This window comes from Apium graveolens, chromosome 10, assembly GCF_009905375.1.
Source record: "Apium graveolens cultivar Ventura chromosome 10, ASM990537v1, whole genome shotgun sequence".
In the NCBI taxonomy this organism is placed as follows: Eukaryota; Viridiplantae; Streptophyta; class Magnoliopsida; order Apiales; family Apiaceae; genus Apium; species Apium graveolens.
In genome coordinates, this window is record NC_133656.1 from 141836930 (window position 1) to 141863748 (window position 26819).

A 26819-nucleotide genomic window follows, 5' to 3' on the forward strand; every position below is an offset into this window, starting at 1 on the left:
GACTAGGGGATCATCGTGAGAAAACTTAACCCCTTTCAAGTCAAAATCATCAAACACCATTGCCATTCCGGTCCTGGCTCTTTTCGGAGCTTCCCCCACTATGTGCATGACTTCTCTGGTATAAGCTTTCCTTGAGTTCTTAGACAATCCAACAGCAGTTGGTCCTCCAAAGATCGTGTTTATTACTGGTCCCCGAGGCTGAGGTCCTCCAAAGATTATGTTTATCACCGGCCCCCTGGGTTGGGTGTTTCGCCCCTGATCATCCTGATCCTTTCTACGATCATCGAAGTTCCTTCGTCCACTATTATTCATATCTCATCCATCTCCAATATACTTGTTCAGCCTTTCTTTCTGAATAAGGAATTCAATTTATCCTTCAGTTGTCAGCACTCATCAGTGTCATGATTAGCATCCTTATGAAATCTACAATATTTGTTCTTATCTAGCTTAGTAGGATCAGCCTTTAAGGGTTTTGGCCAACGAACATCCCTATCTCTTTCAATTTCCATTAAGATATGACTTTTAGGAGCATTTAGTTTAGCATATTCAGTGAACTTTTGTCCGGGTCCTCCCTTCTTCGGGGTTGAATCAGTATTTTGCTCAGTTCTAGGATACTTTTCCTTGGCATTATATTCTAGATCAGTCTTCGCTTTTTGCTACCAGCGGGCTCGTTATTCACCACTGTCTTCCTTATGCTTTGCTCCACTTTGATATATTTCCTGGCCCTATCTTGGAGCTGTAACGTGCTTTTAGGGGGCGCTTGGCTAATGACATCTTGAAGAATTCATCCCTAATTCCCTGCTGTAGTGCTATCATAGCTACCTTGTCGTCGAGGTCTGGGACCTTCAAAGCTTCTTTGGTGAAATGGTCCAGATAGTCTCTTAAGGAGTCCTTTGCACCCTGCACAATGCTCATGAGGGATGCTGAACTCTTCTCATGCACTCTTCCACTGATGAATTGCTTAATGAAAGCTTGACTTAAGTCTCTAAAAGCCCAATTAAATTCGGAGGCAAACGACTATACCACATTTGAGCCATTCCCGACAGGATTTGAGGAAAGGCCCGACACTTAATAGCATCGTTCACGGGCTACAATAACAGTGCGTTAGAGAATGTTCTGACATGATTAGCGGGATCTCCAGTACCATCATATGCTTTGATGGTGGGCATCTTAAACTTCCTTGAGATTTGGGCATTCATTATTTCTTCAGTGAATGGTGGAGTTGGATCATCAGGATCTCCTAGGGGCATAAGATCACTTGGGTCAGCCCTTGGGACAACAGCCCTTCTTGGTATTGGACCGTCCAGGTCTATGATTGTAGGAGGATCTCTCCGCCTTGGAGTAAGTGGGGTTCTTGAGGTCAGATGCGCCTCCAGGTCACGCTTCAGCCTTTGGATCTCAGCTTCGTGAGCCGTGATCCTCTCATGTACTTCTTGGGGATTCATTCCTCGGGTGCTTCTGGGGCGCTGGTTAGCATCAGGCATTGGTTCTTTAGCAGCACGCCTCCTTCTCGGAGCCACATCGCCATCCGAAGATTCAGAGTCTCTTTCAGTGTAAGGTCCAGAGAATTCTTGGTCCTCCGGAATAGGAGCCAAACCGCGTATGTAGTGGGGTGTCTGCCCTTGTGCTTCACTCCGTTTGGAGTGTCCACTTCCTCCAACCTCGGGGTATACGGACATCCTGTAAAGGGGGTTAGTGGTCATAATAGTTGAATACTAATACCCAACAGGTTGAGGGTTCACATGTGCATGTAGCTGCTAAAATTGGGAATTTATCCCTTGAGGAGCCGGGGGATTCGTCCCTTGTGGCTGAGGCTCAGTTGCTCCCATCAGGGTTCTTCCTTGGGTGGAGGCGTAGGTTGAGTGTGGGGGTATCTTCACCATCGATGAAATTGTTTGGGTCATCCCAGCTAGTGTTCCTTCGGGGGTGTTGTTTCTGCTCCGTGTGTTCACCATGGTTGTTGTTATGCTTTCCCACAGACGGCGCCAAATGTTATGGATGAAAACTTAGGGTGTATTTATTGCTAGGGTTTATGAGCTTTGAGGCTCAATTTGACTGCTCTTGTGTTTCGTGACTCAATCTGCCTTAACAAGATGCCTACGTACCTTGCTGTATGCCAATGATCAAGTCAAAAAATGTAGTTCTGATTTGTGGGGTGAGTCCCCTTATATAGGCATGGGATGACTTTGAATTAGGTTAAGGTTAGGAGACTTGGTGGACAAGTTTCAGATTTAGAGTGGACTTTAGAGTCCTATAATGCAGTAAATTGATTCCTTATCCCATGAGAAATCTTAGAGGCCAATCTTTAATGAGTTGTATCCTTATTTGGACTTTACTTATCAGCTGTCTTTTACCCATATTAATTAATTACAAAATTAATTAATATTCAGGGTTTTGGGCCCCTTTAAATTGGGCTTTTATTGTCAGCCCAATCTGGGTATAATTAATGTGATATTAATTACGCAATCAGGATTTATTTTACTCCCTATCATGGCCATTCGTTCAATATAAGATAATTGTACTTTTTAATATTTATTAAATTAAAAAATTAAGAAAATAAAAAAATAAGTTGAGACGATATGAGATGCGTTGTACATTTGTTTTCTCCTTCATAGAAGTATAATAGCCGATAACCCGTGCAAAGCAGTGAACGAAAATGATTATTCATATAATTCGGTTTCTAATATTTAATTATAAGTTTTAAATTTATTTAACTATTACATAACTTTTGAAAATCAAATTCGAAATTCTGGTAAAATTAAATGAGTGAAGCTAAATAAATAAATATTTTATAATTCTGTAGTTAGGGGGAATCAAACCCGAGTTTAATGTGAAAGTAATTATTAGATTATATATGGCAATAACAAAAATTTGGTATTTTAGTACTATTTTATCGTCATTTAATTATTATGTTAGTATGAGGTAATAAACCTGAAATTATGGTGAAACTAAATAAATAAATCTTGTATAACTATGTAGTTATGCGGAATCGAATATGAATTTGAATTGAAACTAATTAATTAGATATGTACTGATAACTATAATCTCGCATTTTGGTACTTTAGTAACATTGTTACATTGAAATAGCGTTTCCTTGTTAATAAAGTGTTATTCTTGACTTTTAATAAATAGACTACTAGTCAGGGTTCAAAAAATCAGCGATTTAGCCGATAAATCGCCCGGTTAATCGGTATTTGGCGAGCCACCGATCTATTTTCCGGTAATCGGCAGGAAAAACATTTTTCAGAAAAAATGGGTCAAAACCGTCAAGAATCGGGGCAAAAATCAGAAAAACCGGGAAGATATGAATAGTTAGGCAATAAATATGTTCACTTGGAAGATCACTTGGAAGAAAAAAGAGGAGAAGTTACGACGGTGGACATACATATACATACAGAACGAACATGGAACGGGAACAAGACGAGATGCACTACTGCCAAAACCCCATTTCTTTGTTATATTAATATAAGATATTAGACAAACTAATAGAGTGGTGTTTTTAATAATGTAGAACACCCAATGAAGGCTATGTCTACGTGCCACTACTACATACCCACTTCATATATTATGTTACCTAATGATCTAATACGTACAGGATTAGGTATATAATGTCACACCCCAAACCGATAACACACACACTAAATAAATGCGAACCATAATTATATTACAACTTATATGTCCAAAAGATGATAATAATATGATTAAAAACCCAACCAAAAATATTAACAATCCCGAGATCTTTACAAGTTCAGAGTTTGGAACAGCCCTTCTAAATAATACCACAATTACATACTAGCGGATATTGCCTATATATATTCTACCTGCGCCCTCAAATGGTCTTCACCCTGCCTACCGGTTGTCTTACGGGCGGTCAGCTTGGTACGAACCATGATTGCCAGCTGTAGAACAGGGTTAAATACAAGAAAATGAGCTAAAATGCTCAGCAAGTACTAACAGTTCTACTACACAATGCATTATCTCAAAATCACGGGTTCATGAATCAAGGGGTTATAGATGCTTGTAAAAAAATGACAATAAGAAACATGAAGTTATAATATAAGGACATGGTAGAATCATAGCAATCGAAACATGGCATATGAAATCATGGCATTGTGGCACCATGTTATAATATAAAGGCAAGGTAGAATCATAATGACCGAAACATGGCATATGGTATCATGGCATCGGGCAATCATGTTATAAATATCAAATCATCAAAATCATTTTAGGACGTTACGGATTACAGCCGGTGATCAGCCGCGAAGTAATCCCGAACCGCGCTGGGTTCTCAAATATAATGAGATCCCTAGTATAACGACACGTATATATTTTTTATTATCATTTAAATGTGTAATTATGAAATAAATAATTAAATAAAATATTTGTGTGTGTTCAGTCAGTGGGTTATTACTCTGTCACTATGTGTATGTGATTACTAGTGTATGTAATTGAATTGCGTGGTTAATTAATGAATTGTATGATTTTGTATTGTTATTAAAAATGGTGTTATTGCAGTTTTATTTCCATAAATACTTGGATTGTCTCTAAAATTGTTTTTATGATTTTATAATTTCAATAATTATTTTTAGGACTCTATAAATTGTGAAATCAATATTTCATTAATTATTTATTTATATATGATTTTCTGAGTGTGTTTAATGGTAAAATCCATATTTAATTATGGAAATATTCAAAAATTATGAAACTTATATTTTATTAATTTTGTATTATTCTGAGAATTTTAAAATTATTTTGGGAATTTTCAGAGTTAGTTTCATCCGTGCGTCGATTCGTTTAATTGATAAAAGCGGGTATAAATTGCGTTTTAGGAATTGTTTAAAAATTTCAAAATTTATGTTTTTATAAACTTCGGGATATTTGTAACATTTTAAGACTATTTTCGTGATTTTCAAAATTTGTTTTAAGTGCAGCTCGGTTCGTTAATTGTGAAATGGGGGTACGAGTTGCGTTTCAAAGATATTTTAAAAATTATGAAAAAATTATTTTAATAACTTTGAATTATTCGTGACATTTTAAAAATTTATTTGGAATTTTCGGGATTATTTTTATTCGCGCGATGTTCGTTAAATTTGTAAAACCGGGACAAAATGGGGCTGTCAGAAAGGGGGTAAACACGTGGCGATTTTTGGGTATTCAGCAGACACCTGGTCCTTGCTAATTGGTTGCTGCAGAGAAAAAAAAACCACAGTTATCCCCTCCCCTGTAACACCCCTTCCCTTATCTCTCCTTCACCTCGATCTAGTCTCTCTCTCTACGAACTCTCATTTTTATTTTCTTCCCTGTTAATCTCCCTCTCTCTCTATGTTCGTCTCTCTTGTTCATGGTTAGTTGAGTTGCCTGATTTTTGTTTACCGGCAGCCTTGAATTTACGGCCGCCGTCGCTGTTACATATACCCATGTGTATATGTATGTGTGTTGTCCAGTTGTGTGAATGTGGTGTTATCTCTGCCCGGTTGCCGCTGGCTTATTCCGGCGCAGCGACCCATATGCAGATGTTCTTTCTGTGCGCGTGTATTTGTTTGATGTCATGCCGCCTTGGTTCAACTGCTATGCGGAAAATTTTTATTTTATTAATTTATTTTATTACTTCTCTGCAGAAATTGATTGGTTGCATTCGTGAAATAAATTATATTTCATGCGGGAATAATTATAAGAATAATCGGTGAAGGTTCGCGATGGAAACCCGATTTATAAGGGCACCCACGGATTTTTACCGCCGTCCGCGATGAATTTTGACGAGCGGACGGTGGACTATGATGACGCGGTTCTCAGTCCTAATATTTTAAAATAAATAATTTAGTTCGTATATTAATATTCGAATTGAAACAGAGTTAATTATCTTAGAAATCGTATTGGCGTTCGGGCTATGAATTTGGTTTGGATTGTGAGTTGTAATTGTGGATTGTGAACTGTAATGATTGATTGTTGTGATTGACGTCGAATTGCTTCGACGGGTTAGTCCTATAAATAAAGGAAGTGATGCCCGATTTCCGAGTAATCGAACCACGGAAATACGGGAGCGTATCCAGTAATTATCGGGTTGTCGAATAAGTATATATATAAACACACATATATATGTTTTATACAAAATTTGATTGTATGTTGTGGTGAACTGTTTTTCCAAAAAGTAATAACCCTAGTATTGTAAAATGACGAGTATGCGTATTTTCTGAAAACGAACACCAAACCCATTTCTCAGAACGTGAACCCTGACTGCTGTGTGTGTTATTGTATTATAATAGTACATATAAGTATGAGTCGGGATTGTTATCGTTTGGGTAGAATTGGTATTAAGGATATGTCAAGCATACCTAGACGTCTAACGTAGAGTATTTCAGCTCTGTAGGTTCTAGTAGAAGGACTCCAGAAGTGAAATCGAACTAAGGATAACCCAGTATCAGTCGACAAGCGTAGCGAGGTTCCAAGCGAAGCGCCCGAACGTTGAAGTCGGATCCAGGATAGTCTGATAGTAAGGTGATAAAACCGAGTGTCCAAGTAAGTTCAAGGTCAATCAGAGATAGTCGTAAAGCTCTGCAAGGCAAGTACCCCTGACCATTCTTTTATGGTTCAGTACGTATGAATAACTAAATGTTTTACTTTCGTAATGGAACAGAAACGTTTTAAGTTACGTATCCCCTGTAGTTCTAAATCACTGTTTTCAAATTATGTTTTGGGGAAAAATAACTTCTGAAAACACCTATCTCTAAACGTGATTTAAATGAAAAGAGTTTTGAATAGTGTGCTGTGACAGAATAGTTTTAAAAAGAGATAGATGACAGTGATTTTGGAAACTGGATAAAGAGAATATTTTAATCCACCTATGTCGTGGAATGTTTTGATCCACCTATGTCGTGGAATTTTGGAAAAAGGCGAAAAAAAGGGAATTCAGTTGATCTATTGGAGTTGCGTAAGAGGCCCGTTATTCGGTAACGGCCCTGCATGTGGTTGCGTAAGTGGCTAAATGGATTGGGCATTTTGTTTAACCGATTAGTCCAGCATGGGGGAAAGACCTAGCTAGTCTTTTCCCAAGTTCCAGAACACATTCTATTTCTGGATGGCCGCTAGTTGCTGTCCGGTGAGGGTAGACTGATCAGTTATCTTCACCCGTTAAATGTCCAATAGATTTGATTGATTCAGTTTTGAAAATTGTTTAACAATCAACATGTTTGAGATAGATGATTTGGTGGTTCCAGTAACGGAACAAATGATTTTGGGTCTCCATAACGGGACAAATGGTTTTATGGTCCCTTTAATGGAATGGAAGTTTTGAAAATGAAAATAGCATGCTAAAAGAATTGAACTTTGGTATTTATATACAGCACACGACTGATATTGTTGTTTCTCGGAGCATGCTAGTTTTAATATCCAGTTATGAATGTTTACTTGTTTTCTAACTAGCTATGAATTATGTTCCTATCACTGCTTTATTAAATCATTTTTACTTGTTATTCATATAGTGGTACTGCTGAGCAATTGATTGCTCATCCTTGCATAATGTTTATATATGTATTGCAGACGTCTAGGAGATTCTTGCGCGGTAGTCATGGCAGAGTTCCAGCTCATTTCATGTCAGGCTCCTCTGAGGTAGTTGTGTTCAGACCAGATGAGGTCTGTTGAGTTGCTGCATTGAATTAGTGATTAGGATTGTGTAAGGTAATTTGAGTTGTGTTAGTTGAGCAACCTAAATCATACTTAAACCTGGAAAAGGTCCTGGTAAAGGGGTCGTAGTATATGTATTATTAATGAGTTAGGCTGAATTATGATTGTTATTATTATTGTTGGTGACGTCAACTCCAGACCCCAGGGTTGAGGCCGTCACAGTTGGTATCCGAGCTACAGGTTTGAGTCCCTGATTTAGGTTAGGAGTAGAGTCAAAAGAGTATAGGAAGGTTTATATATAGATGTGAGTTAGCAACTCAATCAGAGGAGCGAGTCTAGGAGTTCAGTCAAGGGTTTCGGAGGTATAACCCTGTCTTTATTGAGGATCGACTGGAACTGCCCTAGTTTAGAGTGCGTCTCCTTCGTATATGTATTATAAGTAATGTTCGATAGAGATTCCTAGTTTTCCTTTCGAGAATTCGAGTCTGATTGAGAAAAGTCAGCTTCTGAGCATGCCCGTGATGTGTCAGCTAAAGAGACGCCCCCGTTATTTCTAAATATCGCATTTTCTGTGTCAAGGAATGTTATTGGACTGATTATGTGATCTTGGTGAGTTCGGATAGCGTAATAATAGTTAGGGGCTGTTATGATGACTAAGTTTGGTAGTGAATGTGGATCAGAACGGGAGGTGACATCTTTGAACTTTTTTATTTCTTCCTTTAAACGTATTTTATCTCCAGAGTAATTGTTTCCTATTCCATAAGTTGTTTATCTTTCTTGTGAGAAAGTTGTGAACTCGAGGTAAGCTACTTAGGGTCTTGTTGATCTCCTTACAAATCAGATTCTTTCTTTTCTATTTGTGAATTTCTTACCTAAATATTGTTTCTTTCCTTGGTGACTTTTCGGTTGATTGGGGCAAACAATGCATATGAATTGACCATTTGTCTTTGTGACAAAAGGGTCTGGTGGGACGCCACCGAGTTATGTGTTGTGACCGTATGGTACTAAGACTGGCCATCTTATGTACTTGTATGGTTGCTCTCAGTCATACCTATATTTTCTTCTTCATTATTTCTTCTTATTCGATTTCCTTGAGCCGGAAATTTCATTGGATATTTTATGGAAATGAATTTTTGCGATTAGATGGTTATCGTTATGAAAAGCAAGTAAGAGCGACTGTTGAAGAGAACGAGAGTCCTATATTAAGATATTACTTTGGAGTAATGGTAATCATGAGAGTTCAGGACCTAATGATGGAATTATAGCTTCAGGAAAAGTAAATCAATGGTTGATGGGTTACTTTCGGGTGACAATAAATCATCCTTAGAAGAAGGATTGGTTGAAACATGGACGATGACGCTTAGTGGAGTCAATGTTCCTTAAGATTGACTCGATTTATTGGCTTGTTCTACATAGTGTGTGACTAATATATTCAGCCGACTTTTGTGGTATGTTGGAGAAATTTAGATGTTGTACTTGAGTAGTGATGGGAAGTTGGTTAGTTGCTGTTATATTGAGGAACCGTGCTACGACATTTAGTTTCTTTGTATTTTAGATTTCTTGAACTGTTGTTGATTCTGTTACTGCTATTGTTGCTAATGTTGCTAATCTAAATTTCTTTTGTAAATGGACCCCGATATTAAAGACATGGTTACTGTGATTGGGAAGCATTTTCCTAATACAGGTGCACCGTTTAAATGGTGATACCTTTTGTCAAATATTTTTGTTATTGAATAAACTCATTTATATATTTCAGGAAGATGCCACCCAAGAAAGCTACCCAGTCTAAAGGAAACAGTAGTAGTTTTGTGGAGGGTCCAGCTATAAATGAAATTCTAGACTTGTTGCGCCAGCAGCAACAACAACAGTTACAATTAATCCAACAGGTTCAGCAGCAGCAACTACTGTTGCAGCAGCAACAGCAAGGAGTGAACCAAAGTGCTAGTTTCAAATCCTTTCAGAATGTTAACCCTCCTGAGTTTAAAGGTGAACCTAATCCAGTAGCTGCTGGAGCATGGTTAAAAGAGATGGAGAAAGCTTTTAATCTTGTTCAAGTAAGTGAGAATCTTAAGACTGATTATGCGAGCTATTTCTTGAAAAATGAAGCAAATTACTGGTGGGAGTCAACCAAAGCGTTAGAAGGAGAAGGCCCTGTTCCATGGGCTAGGTTTACTGAGTTATTTTTGGAAAAGTATTTTCCTGACTGTGTAAGGAACCAAATGGAAATTGAGTTTCTAGAACTGAAGCAAGGTGACAGAAGTGTAGCTGAGTATGAGGCTAAGTTCACAGAGTTGGCTAGATTTGTACCAGATTATGTGTGCTCTGAAGCTCAGAAGGCAAGGAGGTTTCAACAAGGATTGAAGCCTGAAATTCGTAGTGGAGTGGTGGCATTGCAACTCAAGACGTATCCTTCCGTAGTTCAGGCCGCCTTAGTAATTGAATTTGATCAGAAGTTAGCCGCTAGAGAACGAGAAGATAAGAAGCGAAAGATTGATGATATGGAAGAAGCATCAGGTCAAGAAGGATCCAGTCAGAAGTCTCATAAAAAGGTCGGAAGGAGTAAGAATAAAGAATTTAGAGAGAAAAGTATTTCTTTAAATAGAATTAGTAACACTTCAGCTAGCTCTACTCAAGCCAATTCGGTTAAATCGCCTATATCGGAGTGTAATCAATGCGGTAAGAAACATGGTGGAAGGTGTAAAGCAAATACTGAATGTTTTAGGTGTAGTCAGAAGGGACATTATGCGTCCGAATGTAATGTGGAAAATCGAAGAGTCGTCTGTTATAACTGTGGCAAGGTAGGGCATGTTGCCAAGAATTGTAGAAGTACTTCCCGAGATAACATGGGAGGTAGTGCATCAAAAGATTTGACGTCCAGTACAGCCAATGCTAAGACTTGTAATGTGATTAAAAGTTTAGCTGCTCAAGACCCTGATAAGGAACCAGGGAAATAATTGATTACCGGGAGAAGCAAACGATAATATCTACGAAAGCTAATAATGGAATCAGTATTCAAGGACATAAGCAAGAAGATAAGGCATAACTAGTGCATATAAGGGATATTAAGAAGGAAGCACCCAAGTTGGAAGAAATTCGGATGATAAGTGAAGTCCCAAAGGTGTTATCAAATGACTTACCAGAATAATTTTGGAACATAAGATAGTTGGATTGGTGTTAAAAGCCCGTATTGTAAGACCCAGTAGGAATCAATTAAGTTGTAAAGGAAACTTCGGGATTGTGGGATGAAAGAATAATGAGGCAAGGTGCATTCCGTGTGGTACACTGATGTGATTTATAGGAAAGGAGAATGGATGTATGAAGTTACGTGATGATTATCAGCAGTTGGAAAGGTTGACGAATAGGAATAAGTAACCCTGCATAGAATTGATTATTTATGAAAGGAAGGAGTTTGTTCTTGGAGGAAGACCTAAGATCAGACTACTGTCAACTAAATGTAAGCCTGAGGACATACCAAAGATTGCAATTAGAATGAGTTATGAGCGCTATAAGTTTTGGTGATAATAGGCGGAGTAAAGAGTGTATCAGTTGTCTATAAGGAATTAAGGAATATGGTGTATCAAGAGTACTTGCATGGTATAATCGTATTTATTGATAACATCCTCGCCCATCTAAGGGTTAAGGAAGGCCAAGTTGAAAACTTAAAGAAATGTCGTGAAGGGTTAAGCAGTAGCAATTGTATATTAAACCTTAAGAGTATGAAGTTCTGGTCAGGAGCCCAGTTGTTTGAGTAACTACCAACCAAGCAAGGTCCATTTAGGGACCGATGTCTTGAATAGAAGAGAAAAAATGAATATGATTAAGATTACTGAGGAATTAATAGAAGAATTGGAAAGAGTAAAAGGTGGAGTTCAAATACCTAAAGGTGATAAGAAATGAATATATGAGACTACTTTTTAACCTTGACGGATGAGAATAAGTAAGAGGTGTTCAAATGTTTGGAACTAAGCTGAAAATGAGTACTGCCTATCATCCTTAGATAAAGGGTCAAAGTGATAAGGTGATTCGGATAATATAAGATATGTGGAGAGTATATATAATGGATCCAAAAAGGGAACTACGGTAATCACCTACCATAGATTGAGTTTTCTATGATAATAGTTATCATGTTAGTAAGAGAATGCTACTTTATGAACTGTTGTATGGACTTAAGCGTGGGTCCTCACTCTATTGAGATAAAGTGGGAATGGAGATAGTGTTAAGTCCTGAACTAATTCAGTACATCCAGAGTGTGGTGGTGTTGACTCAGAAAAGAGTTGAAACAGCTCGGGATAGACAAAGAGAGAAAACGGATTTGCATCGAAAAAATATGAATATATAGAATGAGGATCGTGGTATAGGAAAAAGTTTTACCTTGGAAGAGATTGGTTAAGTTTGAATAGAAGGGACAAGCAAAGTCCTAATTGTATTGAACCATTCGAGGTATAAAGAAATATAGGTAAAGTTGTCTATAAGTTAGTATCACCGCCGTAGTCGAAGTATATATAAATAATATGTTATACGTGTCAATGCGATATGTACCTGATTTGAACTAAGTCACCGATTGAGGGTCAAGAGGCTCTCATATGAATTGTTTTGCGTGGAACGATCGATTCGAATTTTAGTTCGTTAAAAAGCGAATCCCTAGGAATGAGTTTATGACTATTTCGAGTATGGTTTGAATAGATCCTTGAATAGAAGAGCCTATTTAAAAGTTAGAGTCATAATTGCTTGACAAAAATCCTCACTTATTTAGTTAAGTCAGATTCTGAGGACATAATCTTTTTAAGGGGGAAGGATATAACGACCTGTATATTTTTTTTATTATCATTTAAATGTGTAATTATGAAATAAATAATTAAATAAAATATTTGTGTGGGTTCAGTCAGTGGGTTATTACTCTGTCATTATGTGTATGTGATTACTAGTGTATGGAATTGAATTGCGTGGTTAATTAATGAATTGTATGATTTTGTATTGTTATTAAAAATGGTGTTATTGCAGTTTTATTTCCATAAATACTTGGATTATCTTTAAAATTGTTTTTATGACTTTATAATTTCAATAATTATTTTTAGGACTTTATAAAATTGTGAAATCAATATTTCATTAAGTATTTATTTATAAATGATTTTCTGAGTGTGTTTAATGGTAAAATCCATATTTAATTATGGAAATCTTCAAAAATTATGAAACTTATATTTTATTAAGTTCGTATTATTCTCAGAATTTTAAAATTATTTTGGGAATTTTCGGAGTTAGTTTCATCCGTGCGTCGATTCGTTTAATTGATAAAAGCGGGTATAAATTGCATTTTAGAAATTGTTTAAAAATTTCAAAATTTATGTTTATAAACTTCGGGATATTTGTAACATTATAAGACTATTTTCGTGATTTTCAAAATTTGTTTTAAGTACAGCTCGGTTCGTTAATTGTGAAATGGGGGTACGAGTTGCGTTTCAAAGATATTTTAAAAATTATGAAAAATTTATTTTAATAACTTTGAATTATTCGTGACATTTTAAAATTTTATTTGGAATTTTCGGGATTATATTTATTCGCGTGATGTTCGTTAAATTTGTAAAACCGGGGCAAAATGGGGCTATCAGAAAGGGGGTAAACACGTGGCGGATTTTTGGGTATTCAGCAGACACCTGGTCCTTGCTAATTGGTTGCTGCAGAGAAAAAAAACCCCAGTTATCCCCTCCCCTGTAACACCCCTTCCCTTATCCCTCCTTCACCTCGATCTAGTCTCTCTCTCTACGAACTCTCATTTTTCTTTTCTTCCCTGTTAATCTCCCTCTCTCTCTATGTTCGTCTCTCCTATTCATGGTAAGTTGAGTTGCCTGATTTTTGTTTTCCGGCAGCCTTGAATTTACGGCCGCCGTCGTTGTTACATATACCCATGTGTATATGTATATGTGTTGTCCAGTTGTGTGAATGTGGTGTTATCTCTGCCGGGTTGCCGCCGGCTTATTCCGGTGCGGCGACCCATATGCAGATGTTCTTTCTGTGCGCGTGTATTTGTTTGATGTCATGCCTCCTTGGTTCAACTGCTATGCGGAAAATTTTTATTTTATTAATTTATTTTATTACTTCTCTGCAGAAATTGATTGGTTGCATTCGTAAATTAAATTATATTTCATGCGGGAATAATTATAAGAATAATCGGTGAAGGTTCGCGATGGAAACCCGATTTATAAGGGCACCCGCGGATTTTTACCGCCGTCCGTGATGAATTTCGACGAGCGGACGGTGGACTATGATGACGCGGTTCTGAGTCCTAATATTTTAAAATAAATAATTTAGTTCGTATATTAATATTCGAATTGAAACAGAGTTAATTATCTTAGAAATCATATTGGCGTTCGGGCTATGAATTTGGTTTGGATTGTGAGTTGTAATTGTGAATTGTGAACTGTAATGATTGATTGTTGTGATTGACGTCGAATTGCTTCGACGGGTTAGTCCTATAAATAAAGGAAGTGCTGCTCGATTTCCGAGGAATCGAACCACGGAAATACGGGAGCGTATCCAGTAATTATCGGGTGGTCGAATGAGTATATATATAAACACACATATATATGTTTTATACAAAATTTGATTGTATGTTGTGGTTAACTGTTTTGCCAAAAAGTAATAACCCTAGTATTGTAAAATGACGAGTATGCGTATTTTCTGAAAATGAACACCAAACCGATTTCTCGAGAACGTGAACCCTGACTACTGTGTGTGTTATTGTATTATAATAGTACATATAAGGGTCCTTCGCTGTAGAATTGGTATTAAGGATATGTCAAGCATACCTAGACGTCTAACGTAGAGTATTTTGGCTCTGTAGGTTCTAGTCGAAGAACTCCATAAGTGAAATCGAACTAAGGATAACCTAGTGTCAGTCGACAAGCGTAGCGAGGTTTCAAGCGAAGGGCCCGAACGTTGAAGTCGGATCCAGGATAGTCTGATAGTAAGGTGATAAAACCGAGTGTCCAAGTTAGTTTAAGGTCAATCAGAGATAGTCGTAAAGCTCTGCAAGACAAGTACCCCTGACCATTCTTTTATGGTTCAGTACGTATGAATAACTAAATGTTTTACTTTCGTAATGGAACAGAAATGTTTTAAGTTACGTATCCCCTGTAGTTCTAAATCACTGTTTTCAAATTATGTTTTGGGGAAAAGTATCTTCTGAAAACACCTATCTCTAAACGTGATTTAAATGAAAAGAGTTTTGAATAGTGTGCTGTGACAGAATGGTTTTAAAAAGAGATAGGTGACAGTGATTTTGGAAACTGGATAAAGAGAATGTTTTAATCCACCTATGTCGTGGAATGTTTTGATCCACCTATGTCGTGGAATTTTGGAAAAAGGCAAAAAAAAGGGAATTCAATTGATCTATTGGAATTGCGTAAGAGGCCCGTTATTCGGTAACGGCCCGACATGTGGTTGCGTAAGTGGCTAATTGGATTGGGCATTCTGTTTAACCGATTAGTCCAGCGTGGGGGGAAAGACCTAGCTAGTCTTTTCCCAAGTTCCGGAACACATTCTATTTCTGGATGGCCGCTAGTCGCTGTCCGGTGAGGGTAGATTGATTAGCTATCTTCACCCGTTAAACATCCAATAGATTTGATTAATTCAGTTTTGAAAATTGTTTAACAATCAACATGTTTGAGATAGATGATTTGGTGGTTCCAGTAACGGAACAAATGATTTTGGGTCTCCGTAACGGGACAAATGGTTTTATGGTCCCTGTAATGGAACGGAAGGTTTTAAAATGAAAATAGCATGCTAAAAGAATTGAACTTTGGTATTTATATACAGCACACGACTGATATTGTTGTTTCTCGGAGCATGCTAGTTTTAATATCCAGTTATGAATGTTTACTTGTTTTCTAACTAGCTATGAATTTTGTTCCTATCACTGCTTTATTAAATCATTTTTACTTGTTGTTCATATAGTGGTACTGCTGAGCAATTGATTGTTCACCCTTGCAGAATGTTTATATATGTATTGCAGATGTCTAGGAGATTCTTGCGCGGTAGTCAGGGCAGAGTTCCAGCTCCTTTCGTGTCAGGCTCCTCTGAGGTAGTTGTGTTCAGACCAGATGAGGTCTGTTGAGTTGCTGCATTGAATTAGTTATCAGGATTGTGTAAGGTAATTTGAGTTGTGTTAGTTGAGCAACCTAAAAGGTCCTGGTAAAGGGGTCGTAGTATATGTATTATTAATGAGTTAGGCTGAATTATGATTGTTATTATTATTGTTGGTGACGTCAATTCCAGACCCCAGGGTTGAGGCCGTCACACCTAGGCTATATGTGAGCCTATCAATAAGTGTGAAAAGGACTTGCGTCTAGTCCAATCCACTAAGTCAAGAAAATATTTATTTTATTATTAATGTTTTATAGCATGGATGCCGGAAAAAATTTGGTATCACTTTAATGGAATTGTAATAAGAGAATTCAAGTTCACTAATGAGGTTCGCTTTAGGGAATTTGGTAGGGAGTTTAGTATTCACGATCTAATGGATAAGGAATGTTTTGAAGGTAAGGAACTAACAAGATTAAGAGTTATTAACGGTAGTATTCGAATTAAGAAATGACATGGTGATTATTACAACTTAAGCATTCACGAAAAAGCATATAGACTTGCATCAATTATAAGCATAAGGAGGTAGTAACTTGCCTTCCGACAGTTCTAAGATTCTTCGATCTTGACGGCACGAATCTTCCCCTTCGCTTTGGAACCTACACATTATATTAACCTCATTACCATTCATCCTTAAACACATTATAAACCTATAAACTCCTAGACTAACTTTTACTCTTATCATAACTACTATTACACAAGAACTTATAATTACAAGAATACACATAACTTAATCATATGCAATTCAAGTAATCCACATACTCACATAATCACATAATGGCATGGCATATACTACTAGTTATTTATACTATAATATCACCTACATACCTAAACACATAAGCAAGTAACATATAAGAACTATTATTGAACTTAACTTAAACCTAAAAATGATGTGCAATACTCGGACTCTTCACCTCTAAGTCTCAAATACAACGTATACCACTAAAGTTTTTCCTAAGACCACTTGAAGGGTGCTCTCGGGTGCCTTGGAGGAAATGGGATGTCTCCACCTTGGGCCTTCACTCCAAACCACTTCCTACAGGTTTTTAAGACTCTAAAATAACTTCCAAAGTTGGTGAGACTCAAAGGCCTCACTCCTATAGGCTTACAAAAATCAATACTCACACTAAGGTTCCTGCTAGCACCAGTTTGCAAGTCATGTGCTCCTTGGCCGAAATCTCAACTTCTACATGGGGCATTATAAAAAAACCAATTCCCATGGATTCTTAAGACCAAAAACTAACTCTCAGACTTGGTTTCATGCCAAGACCTCATCTAGGCTTCTCTAGGCCTCTGCTCAAAGTTGACACTTGTCTAGCCTCCCTCGAATTCACCCTGCCCTGTTTTCACTCACATAAAACTCACTTTTCTCACTCAATTATTAATTTTAATGGTTTGATAAATTTCCTAATAATACATTATACTTATTTAAGCCAATTCCTCATGAAATCCTAGCTCATGGCATGGTTATAATCGACCAAAGTTCAAGCTTACGCAGTCCTGCCCTATTCTGAGTTACTCTCAGAAATGTGTGTGTGCACCTACCTAATTGCTAGTTTTTCAATGAATCAAAGCTACTGGACTCAAGTAAAACTCAATTCCTAACTCCATTAAACTCGGGCCTAGCAAGGCCTTACCAAAACTCACCTAAAACATCCTATACTTATGGAGAAAAATTCTGCTACATAGTGCCTAGTGTACCTCCTTCCACCTTAACTCTCATTTCAACACCAAAACCAACAATCAAGCCAACAAATCTTACCTACATTGTACACAACCCTATTGAATATCATTTTATGGAAAAATACGAGCATAAACTTAGCCATATAAGCCATTTACCGAGGCAAAAACAGAGAGCATTGCAGAGCAGATTTTACATATGCAATTTTTAAGCCAAATTTCGAACTAAACATACATGGTATCAACTTGATGGCTACTAGATTTTATCATGACTTATCAAGTCACATAGAATACTAGCATTTTAGAGCATAAAATGTGGTACGCATTGCACAAAAACTCAAATTTAAGTCACATAGCATATTTATCCGAAATACTACTTATTCTACAATATGCAAGTATAAACTTCAACTTTTAACGTAAAAATCATGGCATGCAAGGATGGAAACTTTGTAAGTTCTTTAAAAGTCACATGCAAAGTCTCTTTATTCTTGAAAACAAATAAAATTATCAAACAAACAACAAAATCCATTCGGCTCCTAGGGAGTCATTGCCGAACGTTTGAGGCCAAGATCATGGCTTCAAAATAGAAACAAAACACTTCATCAAGACCATCTCTTGCTCAAGTTTTATGTGCCATATTGAGTTTAACTCTAGATTCACAAGAATCAAAGTTAAACCCTTGGCTTTATCCACATGCAACTAAGAAACTAACCTCAAATGATGATATAGAGCCAAATGTAATTGACCCTTGCTTAGAGGAGTTAAAAGGTGTAAGAAAATGGAGAAAATGAGGAAGAAAAATAAGAGGGGTGGGGGAGGTTTTGGTTCGGCCGAGAGGGAGTAGGGAGAGGAGAGAGTGGAGTGATGTGTTGGTGAAGAAAATGAGGTGAAATGAGTGTTTAGTCTAGCTTTTGTCTCACTCAAATGGTAGTGGATTTTGCTTTTTACCATTATATCCTTCACCTACTAATAGCAAGATTTTGCATGCAAGGTTTTATAGGTCATTTAGTTGGTCAAATGGAGTTAGTGGAAGTGAAAGGTCGGTCTTACCCTTGATCTCTATTTGGGTGGAATTTGCATGCAAGGGCACACTTGTAATTCAATAACTATTAAAAGTATAATTAAAAAGAATGTGTTTTAGTAATTAAAATATAAATCCATAAATCACAAAATTAATACCATAAATACTATGAGATTTTAGAAATTTAATAAAATTATTTTCAAAAAATTAGGACAAAAAGAATTTATATTAAAAAATAGTTTTTCTAATATTATCATACTAATAAATCATGAAAAAAATAATTAACACATTAAAAAAATCACACAAGCAATTGTAAATAAATTGACTCTACTCCACAATATTAGAATATAATTTATCCATTTATTCGCAACTAATTCAAATATCACTAAATCACGAGAATCTCAATTATTACTTAATCGCGTAGTCGCAACTATTCAAATATAATCAAATCGCGATACTTATTTAATCGTGTAACGAAAATCATACTCGCATACAAAAGCTATACGCTTAAAAATATTCCAGCAACATTCGCAATGCCACACGACAAAATTATACACAATATATAATGAATCCGCATAGTCGGCCTTATAACACAGAATATTTATGAATAAATACATCGCACTTATAAAATAGCTCAAATATTTACCGGTTGTCACATCCTCTCCCCCTTATAGGATTCTGTCCTCAAAATCTAGGATAATAGTTGAGGATACCGGTTCCGCATTTCTTCTACCTTACTTCTTCGACTTTAAGATTCCTCCACAATACTTTCACCAAACTTACTGATTTATTTCTAAGAATTCTCTCTTGTCGATCCAGTATCTGCACGGGTTGCTCTTCATATGATAAATCGGCTTGAATTTCCACTGGCTCAATCTCTATCACATGATTGGTGTCTGGCTTATACTTCTTTAGCAATGAGACATGAAATTCATTATGCACGTAATGATATTGTGGCGGCAAGGCTAGCTCATAAGCAACTTTCCCTACTTGGTTCAAGATTTCAAAAGTTCCGATGTATCTTGGAGCTAATTTCCCTTTCTTACTGAATCGGGTCAAACCCTTCCATGGTTATACTTTTAGCAATACAACTTCCCCAATTTCAAGTTTCACATCCTTCCGGGCGGGGTCCGCGTATTTTCTTTGTCTATTCTGAGCAGCAACAAGTCTCTTCTTGATCACAGTGACGGTGTCATTCATTTGTTGAATCAATTCAGGTCCAAAAATCTTTCCTTCCCCAACTTCATCCCAACTCGTCGGTGTTCTACACTTTCGCCCATATAAAGCTTCGTATGGTGGCATGCCAATACTTAAATGGTAACTATTATTATATGAGAATTCTACGAGTGGTAGATGATCGTCCCAACTTCCTGAAAAATCAATTGCACAGTTTCACAACATATCTTTAATGGTTTGGATTGTTCATTTGCTTTGGCCATCGGTTTGTGGATGGTATGCCGTACTCATGTTTAATTTCGTTCCGAGATTTTCTTAAAATTGTCTCCAGAATCTCGAATTGAATCGCGGGTGTCGATCCGAAACTATCGATATAGGTACTTCATGGCGTAACACGATTTCACGACATACATATGAACTAGTCTGTCTAACAAAGACTTCTCATTGATTGGAAGAAAATGTGTCGACTTCGTAAGGCGGTCAACTATCACCCAAATTACGTCGTGTCCAGAACGTGTTTGCAATAAACCCACTACAAAATCCATGGAAATATTTTCCCACTTCCATTCTAGAATCTTCAATGGTTGAATCAAACCACTTGGTTTCTGATGTTCTGCTTTCACTCTTTGGCATGTGTCATATTTTGAAACCCATTATGCAATCTCTCTTTTCATATTCGGCCACCAAAAACTCTTCTTCAAATCATGGTACATTTTCGTAATTCCCGGGTGAATCGAAAATCTTGAGTTGTGTGCTTCTTGCAAAATATCCTTCTTCAATTCAGTCACATTTGGAATCCAAAAACTTGTCGAAAATCTCAACACACCTTGTTCATTTTTTGTGTAGATATCTTTTGTAATAACCCCAAAATTTTGAACTTTTTTGTAACCCTTATGAATAGTGTTTTTGCTGATTATGCTGAATAAGAAAATTTTTCATGCCACACTATGTAGGGGTTCTTTTATTATTATTCTGAGATCTTATTAGTTCTCTATATGATATATAAGTGTATGTAAAGATCGTCAGAATCCAAATTCGAACACTTTAATTTTTCCCGAAATTCCACCAGATACCGAAAGAATTGAGTATAAGGTAACAGGATAAAAAGGATTTAAATTCAAGAATTAGAAGAGAGGATCATAAAAGGAATATAATGTATTGAGAAAGGTTAAGGAAACCCAAGTAATAAGATCCCGGGTATGATCCCTCAAACGATAAATGAAAACGAAAGTTAAGCGAACCGTATAACAGATCAGCGGTCATTAGCCAAGTAATTAGGAGCTAATCAAAGAGGTTAGTGAGGATGATGTCATCAAACCAATAAGAAGAGGACAAGCATGGGAAGATGACATAAGATTGATGACCTAAGCATGACCAAAAAGGAAGGAAGTGTGGTTGATTATTAACCACACAATTTTACATGGTTAAAAAGGTAATTAAACAAAACAAAAACCTAGCAACCAAGAAAAACAAATCACAAACACAAAAACACATCTTGACTTCATTTTTACAAGAGAAGCTCTCGGCCCTTTTCCATTTTCAAGAAGAAAAAAACCCAAATCCAAGTTCCAAGCTTCATTAATTAGTGAGGTAATTATCTAAGATTCCTTATGCATAGATATAACTATCCTATAAGTTTAAGCTTAAAATTCCTTCACAATCTCTTCCTAAAATTCATGGAAGAAGAGGGTGAATAGTGTTTTTCAAGAACTTATAATTTTGTTCTTGAGTTTTTGTTTAGATTAAGCTTTGGTAAGGACTTTCAAGGGTGATTCCAAGCTCCTTAGTTACTTTTACTCACCAAGGAAGGTATAATCTCATACCCTAGCCCTACTTTTGTATATTTAGAGTTTTTATGTTTGGAATGCCTCATGAGAAGCTTGATTATTGTGTATTTAGAGATGTGTTGGTTTTGTGATGTATTTGGAGTTGTAAATCTTGTTGATTAGTTAAAGAACTTATGTAAGCTTTTAGTTCATGATTGGGAAGTAGTGTAAATTGGAAATATTGAGTTGTTGGGGCTGTTGTAGCATTGTATGTATGGAGTTTGGTTTTATGGTTGAATTGTGGTTGATTGGTGGTTGATTGGTGGTTGATTTGGAGTAGGATAAAACTTGGTAATCGCGTAAACATAGCCGTTGTAATGTCCGATTTACTTTAGACTGTTTTGTTCTTAACATCAGGACCCGAGAACTCACTGTTAGGTTTTGACCACTGCCATGATTAGATAGTTCATGTTACAAGCTTCGTTTTGATATGTGGTTCGTTTGAATCCGATGTACGGTTTAGGAGAAACGACCGTTTTAAGTAACGGCGTTTCGCGAACGAACCATTACCCCTCGCCTTACTTTGAAACATTGGTTAAAGACCTTAAATGACTAATTGGAGTATGAAACATTTATGTAAAGTGTATTAGGCAGTTGGTAAGGCACTTGCGAAAGAATCTCCTTAAAACTCTTAATGGTTAATTTATTAAAAATGATGGAGCCGAGGGTACTCGAGCGACTTAAGAGAATCGTTGAGCGCAAAGCGAGCGTTAGAGTCTAATTGGTTAAAGTATAGATTCATAAGCGACTTTGATTTAATTCCAACTTATATGTGGTTTATAGGTTACCAGACTCATCCCAGGACTTTTACCACCCCCAGTCGCTCAGGCAAGTTTTCTACCCGTTATACTGTTGTTGTGATGTATATATGTATATGCATTATCTTGTGATAGATGCATGTTGGTTAATTAGCAAATTTTGCGATATATTGAAGCATGCTGATATGGTATATATATGCATGTCTGTTTCGTAATCTGGTTATCTATCTGTTGATTTCAATGCTTATAGTTGCATAATACCTATGCTAGAGATAAGCAGTAGTTGCGTATACCCTTAGTATTGGGGAGCCAAAGGTGAGCATTTTTCTAAACCGGGAGTCGATGTTCCCGAGTATAATATATATATATATATATTTATATATATATTGATATAGTTTTCAAAACTATTAATCGAATAAGGTTTATTCGATAACTTTATTTTATTTATTTAATGAATATTATTTTGAATATTCATTCGAGGATTTATGACTCCGTTATTTTATTTAATGAATATTATTTTTGAATATTCATTTGAGGACTTATGACTCCGCTTATTTACTAAATATTATTCTTTATTTTATTAAAGAGTAATGTTTCGATAATCAAACTTATTTTCGATTATTCAAATAAAGATAGTACTTTCGTATAAGTATATCTTTGGTTATTTAATATTCATTTCAAGTATGAGTTTTAAAACTTCTACTTCAAATTGTTTATATAGAGATTATCCTTATGGGAATATTATTTAAATAATAATATTCAGATATTTTCTAATATATTGGGACTGATTTATTTTATTAAATCAGCATTACTCCAAACATTCTTTAAAATGTTTTCGAGTCTTCAAAATGATTTTAAAAGTTAGAGCGGATCCCTAAACTCATTTTTATATTTAAGATCCTCCTTTCAAAGGAGATTTAAATACTCGCTCAAAACCTGAGGGATCCGGCTCTGTGGTGTATTTTATATTCACAACAAGGTTGTTGTTTTGACAAATGAATTGATTACTTACCCAACGTTCGGGAAGTAAGTCCATCTATTGAGTCGGCATAAGCAACATGGGCTCAGTGGGCATCCATGAAAGTGTAAGTGGCTCAGTGGGAGTCCATCAAATGCGTAAGTGGCTGAGTGGCAGTCCAGCATAAGGTCCTATTGCGGCCAGGGTGATGACCAGTGGGGAATTCGTCCATCTACTAGTAGAAAAGGTTACTTATTAGTATCTTTGCCTGATCAGCAAGATATCGGGTTTATGCCAAAATTCTTTTCCTTTCCAAAATTCATTGGATGTTACAAACTCTGTTCATACTTTACATAACAGAGGTTTCCAGGAAATGTATAAGAGATATATATGTGGATATATATATCGGGACTAAATAAAATATCTCGTAACTTCATTTCATTCAATAATATATCAAAGATTGAATCTATTCAAGTCTTAACTTGTGGTCTCATCTATGGGATGACCTTTTGAAACCTATAATACTTTGAATAGTGGTAGTTCAAGTAGCTTTATAAAATGGTATAAGTATAGTGAAGTAATTGGTAACTTCATCTTCCTTTAAGCTTATATCCAGTAAGTAATTACCTTACACTTGATAAAGGTTTCCAACAAGTTATCCATTTAGATACTTGCATTATTGTTTACACTATATATTATCTTGCGAGCTGTAATGCTCACTCTTGCTTCATTTCTTCATCACACAACAACAGTTAGGAAAGATGGCCAGACTCAAGCAGACCCATCGCAAGTGCGTGGGAAGCGTCCCGCGTCTTCCCGTTGATGTTGTAGCTGCTATAGTTGCAGAGGTAGATCTATTGGTAGATCATGCATTCTACTTTTGGGAACCAATTATGTATAATTATAACTTGTGGCAGATAATGGCAATTAACTGTAAACTTATCAAGTAATCATTTTGGGTTGTAATAACTTTTAAATTGTGGATTCAAGGACTTGTACTTATTTCAATTTCATCTCTGAGACTATAACGGGTTATGGTGTGTGTTAGTGTGGGGTCACAGTATGAGGTTATTTATTATTAATTAAGTTAAGTGATATTGTGGAAAGAAAAACGGTAACGACCCGGATCCCCGACCCCGGATCTGGGGGTGTTACAGAAATGGTATCAGAGCTAAGCGTTATAAACCTCAGAGATGATGCGACGATATAATAATAAACTCACAAAGATAATAAGAACTCTTGCCAAGTTCATAGTCAGACTACTTAAAGTAGCACTGACAGTTAAAACCCTTACGGGAACCCTTATAAGTATCATGATAGTAACTTAGCTCGTTTAATGTGTAGGCTCATGAGATAGAGTACCCAGAGATGTTCGAGCGTGAGCATGATGAAGCACTGCTAGATATCGAGGATCAGGAGGAGCCTGAGATGGAAGAGGAGGAGGAGGACCCCTCAGAGGAGTCAGAGACGGAGGTTGTGGCGATTTCAGATGAGGAGGACCCGGATGAGGTCCTAGTAGCTGAGGAGCATGTCGGAGCTATGGTAGAGTACACTGGTACCCCTTTTCCCTCACTCCCGGTGGTCAGAGCTCCTACCCCTCCACCACTATCTTGGAGCCCCTATGATGACAGCTCAGAGACCCATACTCTCGAGTCTAGGCAGACCGAGGAGGCAACCCCAGCGGCTCCGGATTCACCACCTCTCGACCCTGCCCATAGGCAGTCTTTGTTAGCTCACGGCTATGTTCAGGATGTACTGAGGACCCGGGTGGCTGTTGCTGAGGCCCGGCTGGATGAGGTCAGGAGGGAGTTGGATGCGGAGAGGGCGGGTAGGCGTGCCCGAGCTTATGAGACTAGGGCTACTATACCCCGATCCTTGAGGAGGGAGCTGACGGGGATAGAGCTCACGACCCGAGCGAGACTCCGATCGCTCCAGGAGGACAGACATGGTAGGATCTCCAGGCGGCAGGCCGACTACATCTTCCGTCGTGCGATGGAAAGAGTATGGGAGCTGACCCGCTCCGGTGCGTGATTCAGGACCGGTGATGGGATAGTCTAGTCGTCTAGTTAGTCGAGGCCATAGTAAGAGCCAATTTTCCGGGATAGTTGATGTAATAACCCCAATTTTTGGGAATTTTTTTTTGAAACCCTTATGAATAATGTTTTTGCTGATTGAGAAAATTTTTCATGCCACACTATGTAGGGGTTCTGATATGGATATTCTGAGGTTTTATTAGTACTCTATATGGTATATAAGTGTATGCAAAGATCGTCAGAATCCAATTCCGAACACTTTGATTTTTCCCGGAAATACACTAGATACGGAGAAAATTGAGTATAAGGTAACAGGATAAAAAGGATTTAAATTAAAAAATTATAATAGAGGATCATAAAAAGGAATATAATGTATTGAGAAAGGTTAAGGGAACCTAAGTAATAAGATCCCGGGTATGATCCCTCAAACGATAAACGAAAACGAAAGTTAAGCGAACCGTATAACAGATCAGCGGTCATTAGGCAAACAATTAGAAGCTAATCAAAGAGATTAGAAGGGATGATGACATAGCAATGTGACATAAGCATGACATAAGGGGAAGGAGATGTGGTTGATTTAAAACCACACAAAGTCAAGGCTAGAAAAGTAATTAACCAAAAACAAGACAAAAAGCAACCAACCAAGCCAAAACATTTCATTTTCATCAAAAAACACAAAACCCCCATTTTCTTCTTCAAGCTCTCGGCCTCTTTTCTTAAAAAATGAAAGTCCAAGCTCCTCCACTTACTATTTAGCAAGGTAATTATCCTAGCTTCTCCTAGTTAAGTTACATACTTCCTATAAGTTTAAGCTTCTAATTCCAAGCCAATCTTTTTCTATAAATCAAGAAAGAATATGGTGAATAGTACTTTCTTGAAATTAATTTTTGTGTTCTTGATTTCTTTGAAAGAACAAGCTTGTAGGAGGTTAGATTAAAGCTTCCATGGGCATTCCAAGGATCTTTCATGGATTAAAAGCTTCAAGGAAGGTATAACTCTTCATGATCTTAGCTTTAAGTTTTGTTATTTAGATTTCCTAATGTTTAGATGAAGGGTTAGGGTAATGGGTGTGTAATCATGTTAAAGCTTGTTATGAGTATTTTAGTTGGTGAGAGGCATGATTATTGTGTGTTTAGAGATTGGTTGATTTTGTGATATTTTTGGAGTTGGAAATCTTGGTTAATTAGTCAATGAACTTAAGTAAAACTCTTAGTTCATAATTGAGAAATAAGTATGAATTGGTAACATTGATTTGATGGGGCTGTTGGAGTGTGTTTTGGATGGATGTTGGTTGTATGATTGATTTGGGGTTGAATTGTGGTTGGTTTTGAATGGTTTAAATTTGGGAAATCACGTAAACATAGCTGTCGTAACGTCCGATTTTCTTTAGACTGTTTTTGTGCATAACATTAGGACCCGAGAACCCCCTGATAGATTATTACCATTGCCATGTCTAGATAGCTCGTGTTACGAGCTTCGTTTTGATATGTGGTTCGTTCGATTCCGATGCACGGATTAGGAGAAACGACCGTTTTAAGTAACGGTGTTTCGTGAACGAAACATTTCCCCTCGCCTTACTTTGAAACATAGGTTAAAGGACAAAAAGGGTTA

The 26819-nt window shown here is 36.9% G+C and overlaps 1 protein-coding gene across 3 annotated transcripts; it reads left to right on the forward strand.

The window, feature by feature from the left end:
• Positions 1 to 13228: 13228 nt before the first annotated feature.
• LOC141692925 (uncharacterized) lies at positions 13229 to 25266 on the forward strand. Of its 3 annotated transcripts, none has more exons than XM_074497886.1 (3): positions 13229 to 13449; positions 15629 to 15766; positions 24520 to 25266. In XM_074497886.1, the coding sequence occupies exon 3, from the start codon at positions 24544 to 24546 to the stop codon at positions 25204 to 25206; it is 663 nt and encodes a 220-aa protein (XP_074353987.1). In that variant the 5' UTR covers positions 13229 to 13449; positions 15629 to 15766; positions 24520 to 24543; the 3' UTR covers positions 25207 to 25266. The 3 variants fall into 3 exon arrangements, 1 of the variants encoding a protein (XP_074353987.1); XR_012562960.1 differs by lacking the exon at positions 24520 to 25266 and adding an exon at positions 23928 to 24187 and having other exon boundaries at positions 13231 to 13449; XR_012562961.1 differs by lacking the exon at positions 24520 to 25266 and adding an exon at positions 21375 to 21445 and having other exon boundaries at positions 13231 to 13449.
• The last annotated feature ends 1553 nt before the right edge of the window (positions 25267 to 26819 follow it).

Coding starts and splice junctions, on each gene's coding strand:
- LOC141692925 (XM_074497886.1), top strand. CDS start 24,544: ATGTTCGAGCGTGAGCATGATGAAGCACTGCTAGATATCGAGGATCAG.